The sequence below is a fragment of the Gopherus flavomarginatus genome, chromosome 1 (genome assembly GCF_025201925.1).
Source record: "Gopherus flavomarginatus isolate rGopFla2 chromosome 1, rGopFla2.mat.asm, whole genome shotgun sequence".
NCBI classification, from domain to species: domain Eukaryota; kingdom Metazoa; phylum Chordata; order Testudines; family Testudinidae; genus Gopherus; species Gopherus flavomarginatus.
The window spans coordinates 86,590,729-86,612,182 of NC_066617.1; the positions used below are offsets into that span (position 1 = coordinate 86,590,729).

Below are 21,454 nucleotides of genomic sequence, written 5' to 3' on the forward strand. Positions count from 1 at the left end.
GGAAAGTTACTGGTAAAAGATAGAGTCTTAGATCACATGTCCTTACATGCCTTGCTGAGTCATCACATGTTTTCAGGACGGTCCCTGGAATACTTGATTGTTCTTCAGGCTGGCTAGTGTTGATGAATATCTGTCTGGGGGTATCACCCAGGAGCACCACACGTTCTTGAGATACAAATACATAGCAAATATTCTTAACTTCGAATACAAAGATGATAGATGTATATAAACAGGATTATCAAATTTAGCAGATTACAACTTTGCATTTATACCTTACATAACCTACTTTGTATCAGATTTAGTGAAATTGTGCAACAGTGGTAACACATTAGTGATAATACGGTAGCATACACCAGGTTATCATTCTTTTTACATAGCATCACAAGTAGTGGGGGAAATTATGACAGCACTGTACATTTTAATACTTTGTCTTTTGAGACTTCTTAGGATGTGTCTGGCATGCCTGTTTTAGGAGTGACAATGTTAGTGCCAGCAAGTGAAAGCAGGGTTTTTTCTGCATGGGGTCCAGTTTTCTGTTCATTAAATTATTGATTTTCTTAATGTATTATACAGATCCCAAGTGTGCTTTTGGGTTTTTTGCTTGTGGTTGCTTATTATTAGCAATGAGCACTAAATAAATCACCTATGTAATACTATTAGGAGAGGCTCTGAAGTTTTTTCTCTTGTAGTTCATGTAGATCAGCAGAACGCAGACGTAGCTCTGTGGTGGTAAGCTTGCCCGGACTTGAGGTGTTCCCTGGAGACCTCCTAGTGTCAGATGATGCAGCTGACTACCTGCAACGCTCATCATTGCTGCTAAATGCAGGTCAAGTACAGGGTGGGTTTTGATTCATTTAAACCACACACAAATTTATATTTTTAAAAGAAAAAGTTAAATTATACTTGGGACATAAAACCAACACCCCTCAGGCTTCAGCAAATATTCACAGCTGAAACTGCCAGGTGCAAATATGAAAATTCACTGTGGATTTACTCTTATCAGGCTTCTTTGCCGATCAACTGTATAATACAGCTGATCAGTGAATTCTGCCTACAGTGGTACTGGTGTTTAGAATCATCGTTATTTTATAAGCCATTTACTCCGAAAGAAAGTCTATGAGATAAATAAGGTGAGTCAAACTATAGATCTCAGAGGCTTAATATTCCTAATGCTTGATACTTCACTGCTTTTCTCAAGCCCAGGCAAATATAGATTGTTTTTCTTAGGGCTAGTCTACACTACTGTGCTACATTGGCACAGCTGCACCACTGTAGTGCATCTGCTGAAGATGCACTACGGGAGAACACTCTCCCGTCAGCATAATTACTCCATCTCAACGAGAGGCGAAAGCTGTGTTGGTGGGAGAGCATCTCCCACCAACTTCGCACTGGTGTAGACAAGGCGTAGGGCTGTGTAACTTGTGTCACTATGAGGGTGCTTTTTCACACTCCTGAGCGATGTAAGTTACATCAACTTAGGCAATAGTGTAAACAAATCCTTAGGTTCTTTAGAATTAAAAAGGTCAGAACTTAGGCTAGGTGTAGTGAGCTATTAAGGAATATCAAATGATGCACAGTCTTATAGGATATTATTTTGGAACTATTAAACTGACAGTTGTCTAAATCATGATTTTAAAATGTAGTTTTGAACTTCAATTTTAATGCAATGATACTTAAGCACATGTGTTCATGAATCAGGGCCTAAGTTATTAGGATGTGTTTACATGGGAAAATTTACTGGTATATCTATACCAATATAATAAGTTATACCAGTATAACTGTAGTGGTATAATTAGGCTGGTAAACTTATCTATGTCTACACTACCAGCTGGATGGGCAGGCAGCAACTGATCGAGCGGGGGTCGATTTATTGTGTCTAGTCTAGACATGATAAATCGACCCCCGAGCATTCTCCCATTGATTCCTGTACTCCAACTCTGCAAGAGGTGCAGGAGAGTTGATGCGGGAGGGTCAGCAGTTGACCTACTGCAGTGAAGACACCGTAGTAAGTAGGTCTAAGTACGTCGACTTCAGCTACGGTATTCATGTAGCTGAAGTTGTGTAAATTAGATCGATCCCCTCCCCCCCCCAAGTGTAGACCAGGGCTTAGTGGACAAGCCCTTAGATGCTGTAATGAACAGCTATGCCTAGTGTTCTTGAAAGTTGAATGATGTCATTTTAAAGAACTAATGTGAAGTCTAATTGATCACATCATTGTAAGAAATTAACTTGCAACCATGTCGCTGGGTTTTTAGCAGTGCTGAGCACCTGCAACTCACATTGACAATGAGAACTGTGAGCACTCAGCAGCTCTGAAAATCCAGTCATTGGTACACATCACACTTGCGTATGGGACCTGTTCCAAAAGTCATCAATGGGTTTAGCTCAACCTCACAAACTGCCTATACACAGCTGATAAATTTTAGTTAAGTATAAATTATTTCTTCTCCTTAAGAATGTTATTTGTCTTCTTCAAAAAAAAGAGCCGCAAAATAATATTAATGATCTTTCTTTTGTTTTTGTACCCAACAACTTATTTCTTTTAATTTTACCCATTAGAGTCCAAAAAACCAAGGTGGCCATTTGCCAGAAAAGGAGCTGTGAGTATTTCACAACATAATTTTTCCTATAATAGTTTCCCACAGATTAAAGCTGTGAAAGGTTAACTTGGTTGTTCATTTTACTATCTCTGAAGAAAGACAGAGGGCCGATGAAATTAAAAATAAATGCCCCACTTCAGCCAGGTAATCCGTGGGGTGATCTACCCCCTACATAGGTCTCAGCTTGATTTCTAATAGATATAAATTGGTTTAAGCCCTGAGCGCAAGGCTTAATAACACTTCCAAAATTTTTGTTGGCTTTAATTACAAACATTCTAGCTATTCGTGCAACCGTCTAATTCCTTTTTAATCTTGTAAAGCTCTTGCTTTCTTATGGCCACATGTCACTGAGGCCAAGAAGTTAACAATGGGACTACTCGAATACTTAAAGTTAAGTATCTGTTAAAGTATCCTACTATATTGGAGTCAAAAATCACTTCATCAGTGGTGTTAACTGAAAGAAACATGTTGCAATGAAACAAATCTGATGTGTTGAAATAAATACTATTTACCAATAGTTGAAGAGCCCTGCTAAGAGCAAAGCCAGCCTAACCCTGTCTCTAAGGTCCCACTCTTACAATGCAATCTGCTAGCACAGCCCTTGTTCCTGATCCGTTTGTGTGTATCAAATTTCTCAAGTGTCTCTAAATGAAATAATATGTGAATTGCTACTGAAAGGAGCTGCTGTTTCCACTTGTAGATGTATATGGGGTCATTTGAAAGTTAGTCACCTGCCTATGCACAATTAGGTCTTGGGGAGTTTTTATTGTATTTATTGTCAACAAGTAATTTTGAAAAACAATATTAGTCCCAAACTCAAAATGATCTTCTGAGGAACCCAAAGATGTTTAAAGTGAGTGCTTTAACGTTAATCAGAAACTTAAAATTAACCTACTGCTCCTTTGGGCACTCAGTCAGTACAGTGATCAGGGCTATAAGTACATACAGAGCTACACTGATGAGTCAGAAAGGTTAAATTAATAGTTTACCAACAAGTATTTCACAGTTCATATATTTGCAAGGTGAAATCCTCTGGCCTGTGTTATGCAGGTCAGACTAGGTGTTCTTAATGGTCCCTTCTAGCCGTACACAGTACATGGCAGCACATATACTTGAAATGTTAGAAATGGGGCCAAAATGTTACAAAATAGGGGTTGAATCCCACTCCCTTATTTGTATGATTAACCCCCTTGAAATGCGTGTGACAATTCACATGTGTAAGGGCAGTAGCTTCAACCCCTCGGTTGGACTATGTGTTAGAAATATGATTTAAAATATAGAAATGGGATGGTTTGGTGAAAATTAAATGGACTTTCTCTAATTTTTTTATTTTACTTTTCTATCTAAATTTTGTTCCTATAGTTAATAAATAAAGCTTCAACAGGCAATATATTTTTGTAAAGTATTTATTTTCTATGTGACAACTTCCTAATGTTAGTCAAGATTGTTCTACCAGTGGCGTAATGCTGCAACAGAGTTTATGGATCTGTTCTGACTTCCTTCAAAAATTCCCATAACAAGATAATTATTTTCCTTGGTATAATTAGTAGGGCCTGGATCCTGCAAGCTGATGTGTGCAGGCAGACCCATGTATCCAGATTGAATCATAGAATAATAGGGTTAGAGGCGACCGCAAGGGTCATCTAGTCCAGAGGTTCACAACCCTTTTCTTTCTGAGGCCCCCCAACATACTATAAAAATTCTGCAGCCCACCTGTGCCACAACAATTGTTTTTCTGTATATTAAAGCCAGGGCCAGCATTAGGAGGTATCAAGCAGGGCAACTGTCCATATCCCCATGCTGCAGGAGGCCATATGCCGCAAGAGGCCCTGGGAAGTTAAATTGCTTAGGCTTGGGTTTCAGGCCCACTGTGGCAGGGTTCCAGCTTCAGTTTTCTGCCCTGGTTCCCAGTGAGTCTAATGCTGACCCTGCTTTGTGGACCCTCTGAAACCTGTGTGCAATCCCTGAGTTGAGAACTATTTATCTAGTCTAACTCCTGCCAAGATGCAGGATTTGTTGTGTCTACCATCCAAGACAGATGGCTCTCCAGCCTCCTTTTGAAAATCTTCCGAGGCCCTTCTGTTCCATTGTCCTGCTGCTCTTACAGCTAGAAAGTTTTTTCCTGAGATTTAATCTAAATCTGCTCTGCTGTAGTTTGAACCATTGCCTCTTGTCCTGCCCTCTGGGCAAGAGAGAAAAACTTTTCTCCATCTTTTTTTATGACTATTTATTCACTTACACTTGGACTTGGATCTGGGCTAAGGTGATTATCTTTTGAGACATGTCTTCACTTTATTCTCATTTTGTTCTCCCTGCATGAGCACAAACATTCCTGTTTATTTGTCAATTTAGACCTCAGTTCAGCAGGGCAATTAATATGTGCTTAAATCCCATTGGCATTGGTGAGATTTAAGAAATTAGGACAGAACAATGAAACAAGTGCGGACAATTTTCAGAGTGTTTTTTTCAATAAAGAAAGCAATGATAATTCATTTGAAAAACTTCTGAAGCATTCTCCTCTCCTCCCCGCCATCCACCACCCAAATACCAATGGGAAATAAAAACTCTTCCTGTAACTCCAATACCAGATGCTACCAAACTGTTTAAAATAAATATTTCTGAATATATGGCTTGCATTATTAAACCAGGAAAATTATGGCCCCATATTTTCTGTACTGTTTCAGTATGTGCATATATTTTTTCACATAAATAAATAACTAAACTATGAAAATGTTTTTCCATAGAGGATACAATTTCTGTATCCTTGTTTATATCAGTTCATTGTCCCATTTTGTTTCTTTAGTAGCAATACAGTAGTTACCATAATATTCACTGTCTTTGGTTTCAGATGGCAATAAATGGTCTCTATAATTATTCTCATTAGTGACTCCACCGTAGGAGGTTCAAACCAAACTCAGATTCCTATGCTGCTATGGTAGCTAATGAGGCTTCAAACTTCTTTGTCCCTCAGAGCAGTAAAAGCACTATAGAAATCTGTCATCTTATTGTTATTAAATCACACACACACTTTAAATGTACTTCTCTGTTTAGGGTAAAATTGAACTCTAAGGGAAAACTGATTTCTGTTACACCACTGTAGATACAGATTGAAACTTTATTTGAACAGACAGGTCAATAATCATATTTAAAAAAAAGACCAACTTAATTTCCTTTCTAGGTTGCCAACCACAACTAAATTATTTAAAAAATTTAAATATTTTACATTTATTTTACTTTTATCTGCTTAGGTTTTTTATTTTTTCATTGGTTTCCTGGCAGCTTGGATAATGAAAATACATGAGTAAATTTCACTTTTAGTTAGTCAATTTCACCTTCCTGTTCTCACAGTTAAGGATGAGTGAGCAATTTGCACTGAATAATGTCTTTCTTTTTCTGTTAACTAAATTCTCAGTTGTATTTGTCAAAGTTATTCACAAATTTCTTGACAAGTATTTCCATCTCCAATCAAATAGCATGTGAGAGTTTGTTGCAAATATTAGGCATTTTAACTTCAAAATCATAAGAACATAAGACTGGCCATACTGGGTCAGACCAAAGGTCCATCCAGCCCAGTATCCTGTCTACTAACAGTGGCCAGTGCCAGTTGTCTCAGAGGAAGTGGACCTAACAGGTAATGATCAAGTGATCTCTCTCCTGCCATCCATCTCACCCTCTGACAAACAGATGCTAGAGACACCTTTCCTTACCCATCCTGGCTAATAGCCATTAATGGACTTAACCTCCATGAATTTATCTAGTTCTCTTTTAAACCCTGTTATAGTCCTAGCCTTCACAATCTTCTCAGGCAAGGAGTTCCACAGCTTGACTGTGCACTGTATGAAGAACTTCCTTTTATTTGTTTTAAACCTGCTGCCCATTAATTTAATTTGGTGGCCCCTAGTTCTTATATTATGGGAACAAGTAAATAACTTTTCCTTATTCACTTTCACTTTATAATCCTTACAGTTATAGGTGCCGATCCTGCAAACACTAATGCATATATAGCTTAAGCTACTTGAGTAGTCTGCTTGAGTTCAATACCTTAGTAAAAACCGTGACACTGATATCTGTCACATTCTGTAATCTTAATGGTTGAAACCCAAATTTCTAAACCAGATATTTGCTTTTGTTTGTCTTTACTTTGTTTAAAGGTAAATACATTATTCACATGTTAGTTCTTTAAAGGCATAAATAATTGGCTACATTATTATGGTGTTAGTCTGCCAGTCTGCTCTTTTTGAATGGGACTATCTGCATGTTGAAAGTTAAGCATGTGCGTAAGTGTTTGTTGGATTGTAACCTGCAACTGAGAATTTTGAGGTTCAAATATTTAAAATTTGCAACAAACTACAAACAAGCTATTCAAATGGTAAGAAACATTTGTTATTAATGTTGATGTTCACTCAAAAGTGAGTTCACTGGGATTATTCATGGACATAAAAGTTAACCACATGCCTACATGTTTGCAGGATCAGTGCCTTAATTAGAAAATCAAGCAATATTGTTTCTGCTCACTGACAGAACATCTTATGGAACTGACCATCACAGATCAAACTGTGAATTTCAAATATCATAATGAAATACACATTTCAAAAGGTCCTTTTGGCAAATATTCCAGCATTCATCTTAAAATTAATTTTTGAGAGTATGAAATACAAGCCCCCAAATGGTCTCTGAAAGCAAATATGAAACACAGTCAAGTAAACATTCACTTTGAAACTCTAAAATCTTTGTGGCACTAAGCATAATGCTGTGAGGTTTGGTGTGCAAATACTGCAAGCAATGTTTGTTTCGTTTTTTTAAAATCCATTGATTCTTTTATTATTATTGTTCATTTCATGGAAAAATCTCTTTTAGAGTTCATAAAATCTTATTTTTACAAAAAAAAGCACCTTAAATGTTAAGGCAAATTTGACCAGATAGTGTCACTTTAAATGTGTAGTTTATTAAAATATTTTGAAAAAACTTCTACCCTCATAGATTTCCTGGTCTCATATCACTGATTTTTGCATGAGCAAAGCAAACTGAGTTTATTCCTAGATGGGTTTTGAGAATAGCCCATTATCACTTGTGATATTCTGGGTTAGCAACAGTCAAAGACTACCACGCTGTACAACTCAATCTCATTGTGCCAAAGAGCCATCTTGACCTTGGCTCCTATCCATATCCAATATGTAGAAGCAAATGTCAGCGCTGCATCTGCACTCCTTTCACTGGCTATGTGTACATGGGTTGGCAAAGAAACCAAACATTAGGGAAGGTCCTTGCAGATTAAAACAAAATTACTGAAGCTAATAAGCATATTATCTACCTCTTTAAATTATAACATGTAGAATTTATCTTTTAACAGAGTAAAGACAAACAAAAGCAAATGTCTGATCTGAAAAACTGTCTTTCAACTATTAAGATCACAGACTACAGCGGATATGAGTTTCACAGTTTTAAGGTACTAAAATACTCAGTATATTACACTGATAGTCCTCTCCAATGGATTTAAAACTTGTTTCCCTTCTTTGTGTCCCTTTTTAAATTAATCTTTGCCATGCCAGTAATCGACATAGGCAATCTACATGGAGAATCTGTATATAAATTTAGGGTATAATTGTTACAACAGAAGGTGGTTAAGTCTTGTGGTTAAGACAGAAGTCTAGGAGACAGGCAATTTGGGATTTATTCCCAGGTCTGCCAAGCTTCATGTGCCCGTGGTCACTTAGGGTATGTCTACACTGCAGCTCAGAACACTAGCTTCCCTCAAGCTAGCACCCTAAAAAGAGCAGTGTGGCTGTGGCGCCTTGGAAGTGGCTCAGGCTCGCTGCCCGAGTTCAAGCCGCCTGAGCTAGTGGGTCAGAGTTCAGGGGGCTAGCCCAAACCTCTCCCCCTGCTGCAATGGCCACACTGCAATTGTTAGTGTGCTGGCTCAAGCAAAGCTAACTCGAGTGTCTCCCTCCACAGGGGGAGGCTCTCTCCCAGCTGCCTTGTAGCTACACTGTGAAGGTCTCTGTTCCTTGATTTCACCATCTGAAAAACAGATAGAATAACACACCTCTGCTTTAGAGGGATGATGTGAGGTTAAATTCAAAAATGTTTGCAAACCATCCTGAGATCCTTGGATGGAAGGTGCTACATAAATGCAAAAAATTATTCTGCATTACTGTTATTATATATATGCTTTGTAATACTCAAGAGTAAAATGTCAAGATTTTTATTTTTTAACTATTAAACATCCAACCAAAGGCTGAGAACTGTTGTTATCCAGGCCAGGTTTACTTGGTCCTACCGCAGCACAAGAGGCTGCACTTGATGACTTCTCGAAGCCTTACATTTCTCTGATTCTGTTATTTATACTGTATTTTAATACATTGCATAAAGATTGCCGCAGTTTATGAATCAGTCAGCTCTTTTGCATGAAATGTATAAGGTTTTTTCCTTCCCCCGCTCCCTCCTCCAATCAACAGAATAAAACTTGGCATGAAATGGTAACGACTCAACAGACTGAGGAGAAAGACACTGATGATCCATTAGAAATGAGGAAAAAAGAAGCTATGTGGGAGCTTTTTACAAGCGAATGCAGTTACTTTCTGGATCACTTACTGGTTCTCAAGATGGTAACTTTGGATTTATTTCTCCAGTAGATTAAACATGGGGCTTGTCCTGCCATTAGTGAGGCAAGAAGAAAGTCATCTATAACCTCTCCTTCTTCATATCTCAGTGGAAATTACTTGTACTTTTATGCTGTGTACTTTTGTGCTCCTCGTGTCTTGTTTTCTAAACCTGTTTCCACAATTCTCTGGTTTTCGTTTCATCCTGATGAAATCTTTTCCTCTGTGTACCTCTTCTCAGTGCTTTGCATCAATCTCTCTTGGTTCAGTGCGTTCTGTACTCCCAGTAGGATCAGAGGTCATTTTAGTCTGTCTTTCACTCTCTCTCCACTTCCCCTTTCAGACTCATAATGCTATACTTTCCATTATTCCTAGTCCATTTCATTTTGTACTCCTGGCTTTTAATAGCTTAGCTTGAAGAGGACTAATGGGTTGTATTTGCGTTTCCAGATTAGAACCTGAAAATGCAAAATTCTAGTATTGCAGTAATTCTAGTATTTCAAGCTCTCCTCCCACCCAGCAGAAAAAATAAAATCAAACCTAACCTTATCCTGAGGAAAATTAGGAGCATCTTCAAAGTTGAACAAACTGTGGTAAGGCTGCATGACTGTTAGGCCACGCAGTATCCCTTTATAGGTGATAAAGGAAGATCTATCAAGAGGGTTCACACACATACACACACACACTCACTCACTCACTCTTAGTTTCACCACCTCTACCTCTGGTTTCTCAAAGGAAGAATGATAGGGTCCAGGGAGGAACTGCATTTTGAAAAGCAAATTTTATGCTGAAAAAAGTCATTTAGTCATAGAAGAAAATGGTCCAAAGTCAGGTGGATGAGGAAGAGCACAGACAGCTCCATTATGGTGGTCAGAAATGGGGAGGGGGGGGGTTACGGGACAGTTGGGAAAAGTCAGCTTGAAAGTGTCCAGCCATCTAGAAACATTTGTTTAAAGAGTGGAAGTGGTAGAGGATCGCTGAGGAGCTCAGCTAACTGCAAGCGGTTCTCCTGCTAGGCAGGGGGTATTGCAAGGCAAACAGACTCCGTGGTGATGAGTGAGGAGTAAGAACCTAGAGAGAAAGGTAGGTAGATACAGCAGTAGGCCCCATGTGGCTCACAAATGATACAGCCTCCCCTCCCACATACCATCCCTCCCATCATCCCCCTTTCCAATTATCCTCCAGCAGCGAAAACAAATGTGCTTATGAAAGAGTTTGGCAACTCTCACGGTTCCATTTATTTCTTGCTGCTCTAAATATTTCTCACTATTAAATGTTGCCCTTGTTCTAACCAAGCTCAGCCACAATTTGAGACTATGGAGCGTTTCCTCCTCAAGTGGCTTTTTTTCTCAGGCTCTCAGATCATTAGGTCATGGCAGCTAGACCAATGCAGGGATAAGCATCGGCATTCACTCTCTTCACTCCTCCCCTAGCACCTTGGGCAACATCAATAGACATTTTATTCATGTTTTCATGTAAAGCCATTTCCATTAAATAAATTATATTTCTCAGCTCATTTTTAGCTGCTTTGGGGCCATTGTTTGGTAGAAATCACAATAAGTCAGTGCAACCCCCAAAGAGCCAAGCTACAGCAGCTGGTGTGTAATGTATTCAGTATTCATTCAGCGCCACTGAAAGTCACCCTAAAAGAAGAGAAACTGAACAAGCCACCCAGCCTCTCAAAGCCTTGGCCCTACAGCCATTCAGCTACTTAGTGGCAGTCTTCCACCCTCCATTCTGGAGCATACAAAGCAGCAACCTGGAGGTAGATGGAAAGAGCTGGGGTGGGCCTAGATTAGAGGACAGAGTTCATGACTACCAGGTCTGTAATTGCATGGATCTGTGGGTATAAACCCCCCCAATACAGGTCTAAAGAGGCTTCAGCCCCCATTCCCAACCACAGAATAGAATAACTGGCATGATGGGACTACATTGCAGTCAGTGGGCTGGCTGCGTATGGTTTCTCTCACGTCAGTCACTGCATAGTTCCTGCCCACAAACCATTATTTTTAGGCTTTGTGCAGGCCATAAAAGACTTGCTCCTAAATGATGTGAGCCCAGCCATTTTGTAGTCTGCCAGTGAAATTACGGCTTATGAAGGAATATATGGTAAATCTATCTGCCCTCTGCAAATTAATTGGTTTGTTAATGTTGAATTAATGCAGATAATAAATAATATGGCTTTACTGTCTTTTTTAAAGATATTTGTGAATACGCTTAAATACCTGCAAAACAACGAGTTCCTCATGGATGTGGATGTGTGGGGACTTTTTTCGAACTTGGAGGAGTTAAACCAGGTGAGGGGGAAAAAAAAATCTCATTTAGATCAAAAGCTGAAGCATAATTAAAAAAGAGGAACACAAAGAATTGCCAGACCCAGATTTCAGGACACTAAGGACACTTTCCCCCTCCCTCTTTGGCAAAACAATTTGGGTGAGGCATCATCAGTCCAAATGATTTCATGAACAGGCATAGAGCCATTGGGGTTTTGGTTATGGCTGTAGTCTGATCGTTTCCTGTTTTGAATTAAAAGTCATAAGACGAGTTTGGAATTAACTCTTTAAAATAGAGTTTTGTTAAATCATGAGTTTTGGCAGTCCTCAGTGTACAAACATTATGGCAGAACAATCACAACAGCCAGATGCATATAACAGTGAATTTCCCGTCTCCAACAAGTGCATAGACATGAAGTGTCTGCTACACTATGGTCCCTTTGTGCTACTCCATAAGGACAAAGGGAACAGAAACCACCCACATCTCCCCAGCTCGGGATTCCCCAGCTGACATGCTTGTCTAGTGTGCTACTCACCCTGCAGCTTCTGGGGCAAGGTGGAGAGAAGACACACCCGGAATGCTCTGTGGTCTGTCTATTCTCAGTTGGTGGCCAGTCCCCCTGGGGACTCTTCTCCAACGTGTGCAAGTTAAAGTAGTCTCTACACTGCTCTGACTTGTGCTAGGGCCAGTAAAAGACTCAGGGATCCTTAGCACCACCCACCCTGAGTGTAAACTCAACAAGGCAGAGAACCTGGCCTAAGATCTCCATTTTCAAAGGACAGCATTCTCTGCAAGGCATTTTAATGCCAAGACAAGTTAGTCAAGATTGCAAATGATAATACCTGGCATTCCTTCAAGCTGAAATAGTTGTTACCCAGCATTAATGGCAAAGCAAAACTCTGCCCTACCTTTGACAGCATCACATAAGACAGAAGAAATTATTTCAGAACCGATTCTTTTCACTGAATACAAAATTATCGGTATAAAAGCAAATACATCACCCTGATTGAATAGGGGGTAGCGTTTGGGAACAGTTTCTGACTCCGACAATGAATGAGCACTACAGAAGATGATCACTAAGATCAAATGTTACTATATTAAGAAAACTGTGTGTTGCAGTTTTCCTCCTCAAAGTTACACTTCCCATGGTCATTGACATCTCGTTGTTGCTCTTCCTCCACCAGCACAGAGAGTGTTTGCCTTCTATAATAAGAATTGCAAAGATTAATCAGTATCCGCACAGTGGCTTGAACACACAGAGGGCTAAGTGTTATTATTAGAGCTCTATTGGCGAGAGGCAGTATGAGCTAGTAGATATTGACAGTGAGAAGATGTTGATTTTACTCCCTATGTGCCATTGGCTTGCTGGGTGACGTTAACCCAATCAGTTCATCTCTTTGTGTCTGTATTTCCTCCCCCACCCGATATCTTTCTTGTCTATTTAGAGTGTAATTGCTTCAAGACAAGGCCCTGATTTTTACTCTGCTTATGCAGTGCCTAGCCCACTGGGTCTCTATTTAGTTAGAGCCCTTTGATGTTACTGTATGTCATGGGTCATGCATTCTTCATTCCCTTTTGGGATGGGGCAAGGGTTGTTATAGCCCCACGACCATGTCTGAGTGACCCGCTGGGTCCCAGAATAGTGCGGCCTAACAGCCAAAGTCAATACTCACCTTCTCTATTAGGGAGGGGTGGCCTAACAGCCAGAGTCAATAGAGCTGCTCTCATGATCAGGGCTTTGCAGCTTAGCAGCCAGAGTCAATAGAACTGGTGAGATGGGCCACAACCCCAGAATGGGTGGCAGCCTGGTTAGGGGAACACAGGCCCTCCCTCTCCACCAGGTCCCAGCCCAGGGCCCTTTCAGTAGCAGGGTTGCCCGCCACCAGCTCAAGGATCTGGCCAAAACATGATGAGCTAGTCTTGGTTCTACAACCACCTCCCCACAAAGATTCCCTGGGTTGCTTCCAACCTGCTTCTCCACAGCTTGTCGTCTCAGGGTTCCCATGATCTCTCCTCTCTCTGTGGCATCTGGAGCCTCAGGGTTGTTGGTCGCCACAGTCTGGCTAGCCTCTGCATTGTGAAGTGCCAGCGGTCCTTCAACAGAGCCTGCAGCACACCTCCTCCCTCTCCAGTGGTTCGCCCTGAATGAGCTGGGCTGTTCCCTTTTATACCTGGTCTCCAACTGGAAGATGCCCAGCAGCATCGAGGGGGCATGACCTCCTAGGCCCAAAGAGAGGAATTAATCCCTGCAGTCCCAGTGCAGGGCATGCATGCCCCGTCACACTATAATATGACATCATAATGAAAATAATAATTGTTACTCCAAGAAGTGACTTATGACCTCAGTTCCCCCTGGCCTCCCTACAGAAACAACCGATAAACTAAACATCAGAATAAACATGCATCAAGTTTTTGCCTGGCCCTATCGTGGTCTGAGACAAGGGAGGGGGTTGAATTATGTGTAGGTACAGGATGAACCCTGTGGAGGGTTGATTACGATACAGTCATGATTGAGTGTTATTTTTAATACTTTTTCCATTACGGTTTTTTAAATCTTTGCATGTGTATATAATATAGTAACATCCATTATGGTCAAATGTGGGGAAAATGACACTGACACTCTTGCCATAAAAGAATTTTATGTTGTGAAATATATAAAATATACCTTGCCAACATGCTAGAATGCATATTGTACAACAAGCAACTCCCCGAAAGCTATGTAGAAACACAAATTTGCTAAACAAAATATAGTGGTTAAAATTAAAATCCCAGCATTTTCATGTAGTTCACTATGATACTGGAGTTACAGTAGTTATTTTCAATTCTGTCTCTACAGGAATACTGAAGATCCCTGATACCACTTCATAGTAAATGTAGATTTCATAGTAAATTTTTCTTTGGATGCACAAGATGTGGAGATTCAGATAGAACCACTAGCATCTAAGTGAAAATATTTAAGAAAAACTCAATTTGGGAGAATGCCTTGCTTGCAAAGGCAGTTTTCACATTCTGGTCCCTTTGCAGTTTTAAATAAATGTCTTTCATTAGCTTCAGGAAATTGAAATAAGATTGACTATAAATTACAATCGCTTTCCAAATGAGTTTGAAGACCTCTTTAATCACATTGCATCTACAGTGTTCTGTCACATGAGATCAGTGTACAGCATTTATTTCTGTAATTCCCAGTGTTAATTTATGTTTAACGTTCCAATTAATTATGTAGCTACTGTTCTAAAATAAATGTAACTGGAAAAATGTAATCGTTTCATCATTTTTGTTAAACAGTGCTTGACAAGGCCTAAGTGTGTGTTTATAACAGGATTGTGTTAACTTCAGCACTTAGACCATGATTCTGAAAGGGATTGTGCCTGCTGACTTAAAGTCAACCAATGGAGCTTCATGCAAGTACAAGGCTCAATTGGGTATGGAGTCAGTTGCAGGACCTGGACTTTAAAAAGATTTAGTGGTAAAAATAAAGCTCAGAAAAGCAGACAAACTATTTTTTTTTCTTTCCTTGACTAGGTGAGTCTCAGTTTTGTGACTGATTTTTTCAAAATTATAAAGGAACATGTCACTGCATCTGAATCCTCCCTGGATTTCATCTCTGTACTCACAAAGGTAACAAGATCAGAAATGCTCTGTAGTAGGACTCTGAATGTAGTGCAGAAAGTATGTGAAGCTGCTTTCTTGGTCACATTCCACTTTTACTAAAAGACCTAGATCATCTACTAGGAGGAATCAATCTGTTCAATGGGAGCTTCAGAGATACATTCACTCTTCTTTCACTCACTGGGTGAAATCCTGGCCCCGCTGAAATCAATGAGAGTTTGCCATTGACTTCACTGGGGACAAGATTTCACCCCAGATTTGTAAGTGCCTCTAACACACGTTGATACCTTAGTACATTCCTAAATATGAGGCTATGCAAAGCTGTTCTGTAGCCTAGCATTTTTTTATCATCTACTTTATTTTTCCTGCAGTAAAGTCTCAACACTGCAGATGCCCATAGAATTGCTAAAGTTGTGGCAGGATTCTTTAAGAAAGTAGTTTTCTTTGGCAAGTTTACTCTCTAGTGTAGCTCAATTTTCCCTGTTATAATCAAATCTCCGGCAAAATGTACCTTATAAAAGCTAAGAAAAGTAGATTGTTTACTCCATTGTTTTGCCCCTCACTTTGACATTCCTCTTTTTCAATCTTATTAAACTTCTAAATCTTTTGTCTTGCAGTATTTTCAAGGTAACCTCTGCCAGACACACCAGATTTACTGCCTTCATTACACCTCAGCCATCTTTTACTTGGAGAACCTGAGGCAGAGAGATGATTTTGGAATCTATCTGAAAGTAAAGTGTTGGTTTTGCTCTCCTTGTTGAGTCTTCAACCATCCTATCTTGTCTTTAAATACAAATTGGAAAAGCCTATATTCTATTTCAGATAACAGTCTATGCCTTTTTTCTTGAAATGCTAACGATACCACAGGTTTAAATATATTGGGTGGAATCCTGGCTCCATTGAAGTCATAGGCAAAATTTCCATTGACATGTGCACCTTCAGTGGCACCAGGTTTTCATCCACTACATTCATACAGTGCTTTTCCAATGGCAACTGCATATTAATGCACATTCAATTAGTGCAACCTGTAAAATACAGAATTATTAGATGTTAGAACTAGCTTCTAACCGGGGCAGGTCAAGCAGCTGGATTGTTAATCCAAACCTGTCATATGTTACTGCCTGTCTCAGGGTAGGAGCAGCAGGGTTGGCCGATGCATAATGTCTTGTGATGTCTGCAAACACTGGGATGAGAGTGAAGCAGTTGACATAACTAAGTACCTAATGCAATGATCCCCTCTTGGGATCTCCCAACAATGAGGGCAGAATCTAAAATAACTGCCTATTTTTAAGGGGTTTGTGGATTTTCTGTTTTATGTTATCTGCTCAAAGATCAGACCTTGTACCAAATCAGATTCTGTGACTTGCATCTACACAGCCCGTGACAGTGAGCCTCCAAACAGGGGCGGCTCCAGGCCCCAGCACGCCAAGCGCATGCTTGGAGTGGCATACCGCAGGGGACGCTCTGCCAGGAGGTCCACCAGAGCTGCCTGCCACCCTCCCGGCGACCGGCAGAGCACCCCCCATGGCATGCCGCCCTGCTTGGGGCGGCGAAATGTCTAGAGCCACCCCTGCTTCCAAACCTGGATCAACAGACTTGGGACTAAAATTATCTGTGTAGATGCTGCAGCTTGGGCTGGATCTCTGAAGCCTAGGAGGGGTGTGGGCTTCAGAGCCAAAGCTCCAGCCTGAGCCTCATCTTAAAAGTGTTGTCTCCACAGCTATTTCTAGCACAGTAGCCAGAGCCCCGCTGGTCTGAGTCTGTCCACCCAGACTCTGAGACTTGCTGCCATGGGCTGCTGCTTAGAGCTAGACTGTGACCCTGTTACTGCCATTGGTGATTCTGATGAGTAGTTATGTGAGCTTCAGTGGACCTATTCTTACAAGTAACTGCTCACCAATGCAAGGAACAGGTGCACACGCCAGCCCTTAGGGACATTTAAAATAGAAACATAAAATGTGGAAGCCAGAAAGGAACCAGCCACTCCAATAGTATGTGCAGACAGGAAGTAAGTATTGCCAACCTCAGGCATTCAAAAATCATGAGTCAGAAGATGGGTTTAAAAATCAAGCAATCTTAAAAATAATAAATATGGGATTCTTTTTATTTCCCTTCTTATTTTTAAGCCTTTAGGATTTGTTCAGGTTACATCTTCACGCTTTTCTCTGCAACCAAGGGGGCTAAAAACTTTCATTTTTTTAAAAGTAAGCTGAGATTTTCATATAATCATTTGACTCCAGGAGCTGCTGCTTTAATGAGAACACCAAATAGCGTGAAACTTATATGAAACTCACAAGAGTTGGCACACCTGAGAAACAGGAGATTCGAGAGACTGGTGTGGTGGTTTTGTCACTTAAGCTCTGTCTTTATTTGAAGCCATGTTTATAGTCACATGGTCATATCAGACTTTAGAAGCACACTGTTCAGAATAAGATATGTGCTTTAATACTTCATTCTGAGTCTGAATTCTCTTTGCAGATGGAAGTTAAAAGCATGTATATAAACCAAGCAAACAGCACCAAGCACATGAATGTAATGAAAGAGCATGGTAGTGCTTTTGCGTGTTTTTGTGAGAAGGGAGTTAGTAGATTTTTCATTGAACCCAAGGGAGAACACTTGAATGCTTTCCTCACTTTTGCATATTTATATCTCTGTGACCCATCTGGAAGGGAAGAGAATCTCCTTGAGTGCACAGGATGGAACTAAAACAGCAGCTCCTAGATGTAAATGTCATTTTTACCCCTTGAGATACATTTTGTTTTACTGTATCTGAAACCAGTTAGGAAGAAGAGGGAGACTGGGAGGCTAACACAACAGTACTACATTTAGCGGCTTGGCTTTTCCCTGTCACGTAGCTGTAGCTCCATTGACTTGACCTAAACTCTTGCCAAGCTTGAAGAGTTATTGTTTATGGACTCCTAAAGTGAGCAGGAGTGATCAAATTCTGCTCTTAGTTACACTGCATATATCTGAAATCGGTGGTGTTAATCCGGATTTACACTAACCAAATTTAGCCCCCCATAGACTGCATGGGATAGGGCCCTGCCACTTTTATTTATCTTTAGCATCACACAGACCAGTAGCACTACATAAATACTAAATAATGGACATCATCATTTCAAACTTGCTCAGCTTTCAGATTTTACTCTATTTAAATCTGAAAAATGAGCTCACTCTTATGGACAGCTCCAGGGTGGAGGCTGGGTGTCCTGCCCCTACTAGGGGCATTTGGGGTCTGAATAGCTCTCGTACCACCAGGAGTCCCCCAGGGGCAACAGACACACATCTAAGGGCAAAATTCACTCACTGAGATTTTTCTTGATAAGATTAAATGGTATAGTGAAGAAACATATTATTAGGAATTAGTATAATGCCTGAAATGTGAAGTTATCTATACCAAAGATTAACCTGTGGGACTGATTCAGCTCCTCTTGAAGTGAAAGGGAGCCTTTCCTTTGACTTCACTGGGAAGTGAGTTGGCTTCATCACAAGTGGATCCCCATTTCATTTCAGTCAGTTGATGCAGCTAATTTCTTATTAATGGCTTGGTCAGAAAGCACCACAAGGTTGTAGATCCTAAAACAGTCTTCCTTTATATTTAATAGTGGTGTGAACAAAATGAACAGTGCAAACGACTACATCTGCCAGAACTGCTGGTGGCTCCATTACACAGACTGACCCGATATCCCCTCCTCCTTAACAACATCTGGAAGAGAAGCACTGATGCAGCACAGAAAGCCACCATCCTCTCTATTAAGGAAAAAGTGGAAAAGTCCTTACGTAAGTAGCTGAGATTAAAAGTCAAATTCTCCTTTTAGCATTTTCTCTGAGGGTTTACGCACTTGAGGTTCAAATGTAAATGAGGTTGTTGTTTTTTACTGTTTGAAGATGTGTTTGGTGGCATGAAAAATTCATTGCGATCCCTTTGAGTCCTTCTCTTTCTCTCAAAATTGCCTGGTACCATTCTCATATTGTCAAAGCCTTCCTTCAGTATGGTAATGCAGCACATAAATCAGTCAGTCACTTGTATTCACAGAGAATCATTTGCATAGACATGCTAACAGCTGAGAGCAGTTCACAAATGGGAACAAATCAAGGAATATCTTAAACAAAGAGGTCTTTGAGATGGACTCATGTCTGGGAAGGATTCAAAGGGTTTAATCCTTAAAAGAATAACATTCCACACACAAGGGGCATATCATGTCAACAACCTCTCTCAGAATGACAGTCTTTACATATAAGAGTCCTGTGGCACCTTATAGACTAACAGATGTATTGGAGCATGAGCTTTCGTGGGTGAATACCCTGCATCTGATGAACTGGGTATTCACCCATGAAAGCTCATGCTCCAATACGTCTGTTAGTCTATAAGGTGCCACAGGACTCTTTGCTGCTTTTACAGATCCAGACTAACACCGCTACCCCTCTGATACTTTACATTTAAGGTACCTAGGGAGCCATCTCAGCTAAGGAAAACTTTCTCCAGCTTATGCAGAAAAAAATGGATGGGTTTTTATACTGGATTCTATTTTACATAAATAACCAATTCATTCAGTCATTTCTTGGAACCCACAATTTGCACCAGAGGTGTAGCGAGCGCCCTCCGTACCCTCCGACCGGAGGGGGCCGCGCAAGGAAGGGGGCCCCTAAAAGTGGCAAAAAAAATGTAAGGTATAACTAGGTAAGTGACATTTATTGACGCTATTGCACAATCCATGTCGGTTTTACTGACAAAACCGTGAAGTCATTATGATACATCATAATGCTATTGGCTACATCAGTTGTCTGTCGGTCAGTTTTGAATTTTAGTTGGACCCATTCAAAGAATGTGTATTTGAGTTCATAATGGCGGTCAGCGGATAAATGTTATTAATTTAGTTGTTTAGTTTTTTATTGTTTCCAACTCAGAAGCATGCTTTGTGATGTCTAAGAGAATGTATAAGAGCAGAGCTAGTAAATGAAAGGCAGCAAAAGATGCCGAGGAGGAACTTGAGAAAATTCCAAAGTTGTCAACGTATTTTGCACTGCAATCCAACGTACAGGTATAGGCACATGAAACGGACAGCGCTAGCAGCGACAAATCGTATCCAGAAGTATCCAGAAGTGCTTCAAGTGAGGTCGAAGGTGAAGCCAGTAGTTCTACCAAACAAACTGTGACAGATATTCCAGCTGCTGCTGGGAAAGAAGTATCTGAATCTGAACCACTGACTGATGATCCAGGAGACTGGCCGTATATAATATCGGACAGGCAAGTGTGTGACATTGTCGCACGTGGCCCACCGCAGCAGAATGAAAGTTATGAATTTCCATTTAACGAGGAAAGACGGAGGTTCACAAGTACTCATTTCTATCGAACCATGGCAAATGGTGAGAAAATAAGACGTTCATGGTTAATGTACTCAGTTCAGAAAGATGCCATTTTTTGTTTTTGTTGTAAATTATTTGGCACTGGCGACATACCGCTATGTCGTGGAACATCTGCTTGGAAAGCACTGTCAAAAAGACTTCAGCAGCATGAAACAGGCAAAGGTCATCAAGACTGTATGGTGAAATGGTTTGACCTTCGGTCAGGCATAGTAAACCGTACATCTATTGACCAACTCGAATTGCAGGCTTTTCTGAAAGAAAGAGATTTCTGGAGAAATGTTGTCAAACGCATGGTTGATGTCGTTATTTTCTTGTCCGAAAGAAACTTGGCATTTCGAGGAAGTAATGAAAAGCTCGGCGAGCCTTTGAATGGCAACTTTTTGGGACTGTTTCAATTGCTTGCAAAGTATGATACTGTTCTCAGCGAACTTTTACAGAGGATTAAGAAGGCAGAGACACATGTTCAGTACCTCAGTCCACAGATCCAAAACGAGCTGATTCAACTTGTTGCCAGTAACATTCAAGAGGCCAACATAGCACAGCTTAAAAAAGCAAAATATTATTCAGTTATTTTGGACTGTACTCCGAAGTGTCACATGAAGAACAGATGTCTGTGGTGTTACGCTTTGTTGAATGCAACGGTGAAGATGGTGTCAATATTCATGAAGCGTTTGTTGGTTTTCTTAATGTTCATGATACAACTGGCGAGGACTTATTGGAAGCATTTCTTGAAAAGGCAAACTTAGGAATAGACATTGCTGACATGAGAGGCCAAGCTTATGATAACGGCGCAAATATGAGAGGAAAGAATAAAGGAGTTCAAGCCCGCATGCTAGAAATAAATGACCATGCCTTGTATGTACCATGTGGAGCTCACACTTGGAATCTTGTGATCTCAGACGCGGCAACGTCATCGAAATATGCTGTTGACTTTTTCGGTCTGATTAACAGAATATACGTTATCTTTTCTTCTTCACCTTCACGTTGGGATATACTTCAAGAACA

At 40.3% G+C, this 21,454-nt stretch overlaps 1 protein-coding gene across 3 annotated transcripts in view; it reads left to right on the forward strand.

The window, feature by feature from the left end:
- Positions 1–21,454, forward strand: part of PLEKHG7 (pleckstrin homology and RhoGEF domain containing G7) — a 64,815-nt gene that overhangs the window by 12,800 nt on the left and 30,561 nt on the right. The window contains exons 4-11 of one of the 3 annotated variants that reach the window (XM_050934948.1): positions 690–838; positions 2,560–2,600; positions 7,951–8,046; positions 9,056–9,205; positions 11,401–11,496; positions 14,996–15,091; positions 15,700–15,813; positions 18,688–18,862. In XM_050934948.1, the coding sequence (XP_050790905.1) occupies positions 690–838; positions 2,560–2,600; positions 7,951–8,046; positions 9,056–9,205; positions 11,401–11,496; positions 14,996–15,091; positions 15,700–15,813; positions 18,688–18,862 (917 nt within the window). The remainder of the gene's footprint in view (positions 1–689; positions 839–2,559; positions 2,601–7,950; positions 8,047–9,055; positions 9,206–11,400; positions 11,497–14,995; positions 15,092–15,699; positions 15,814–18,687; positions 18,863–21,454) is intronic. The other 2 variants (XM_050934967.1, XM_050934959.1) reach the window with 2 other exon arrangements.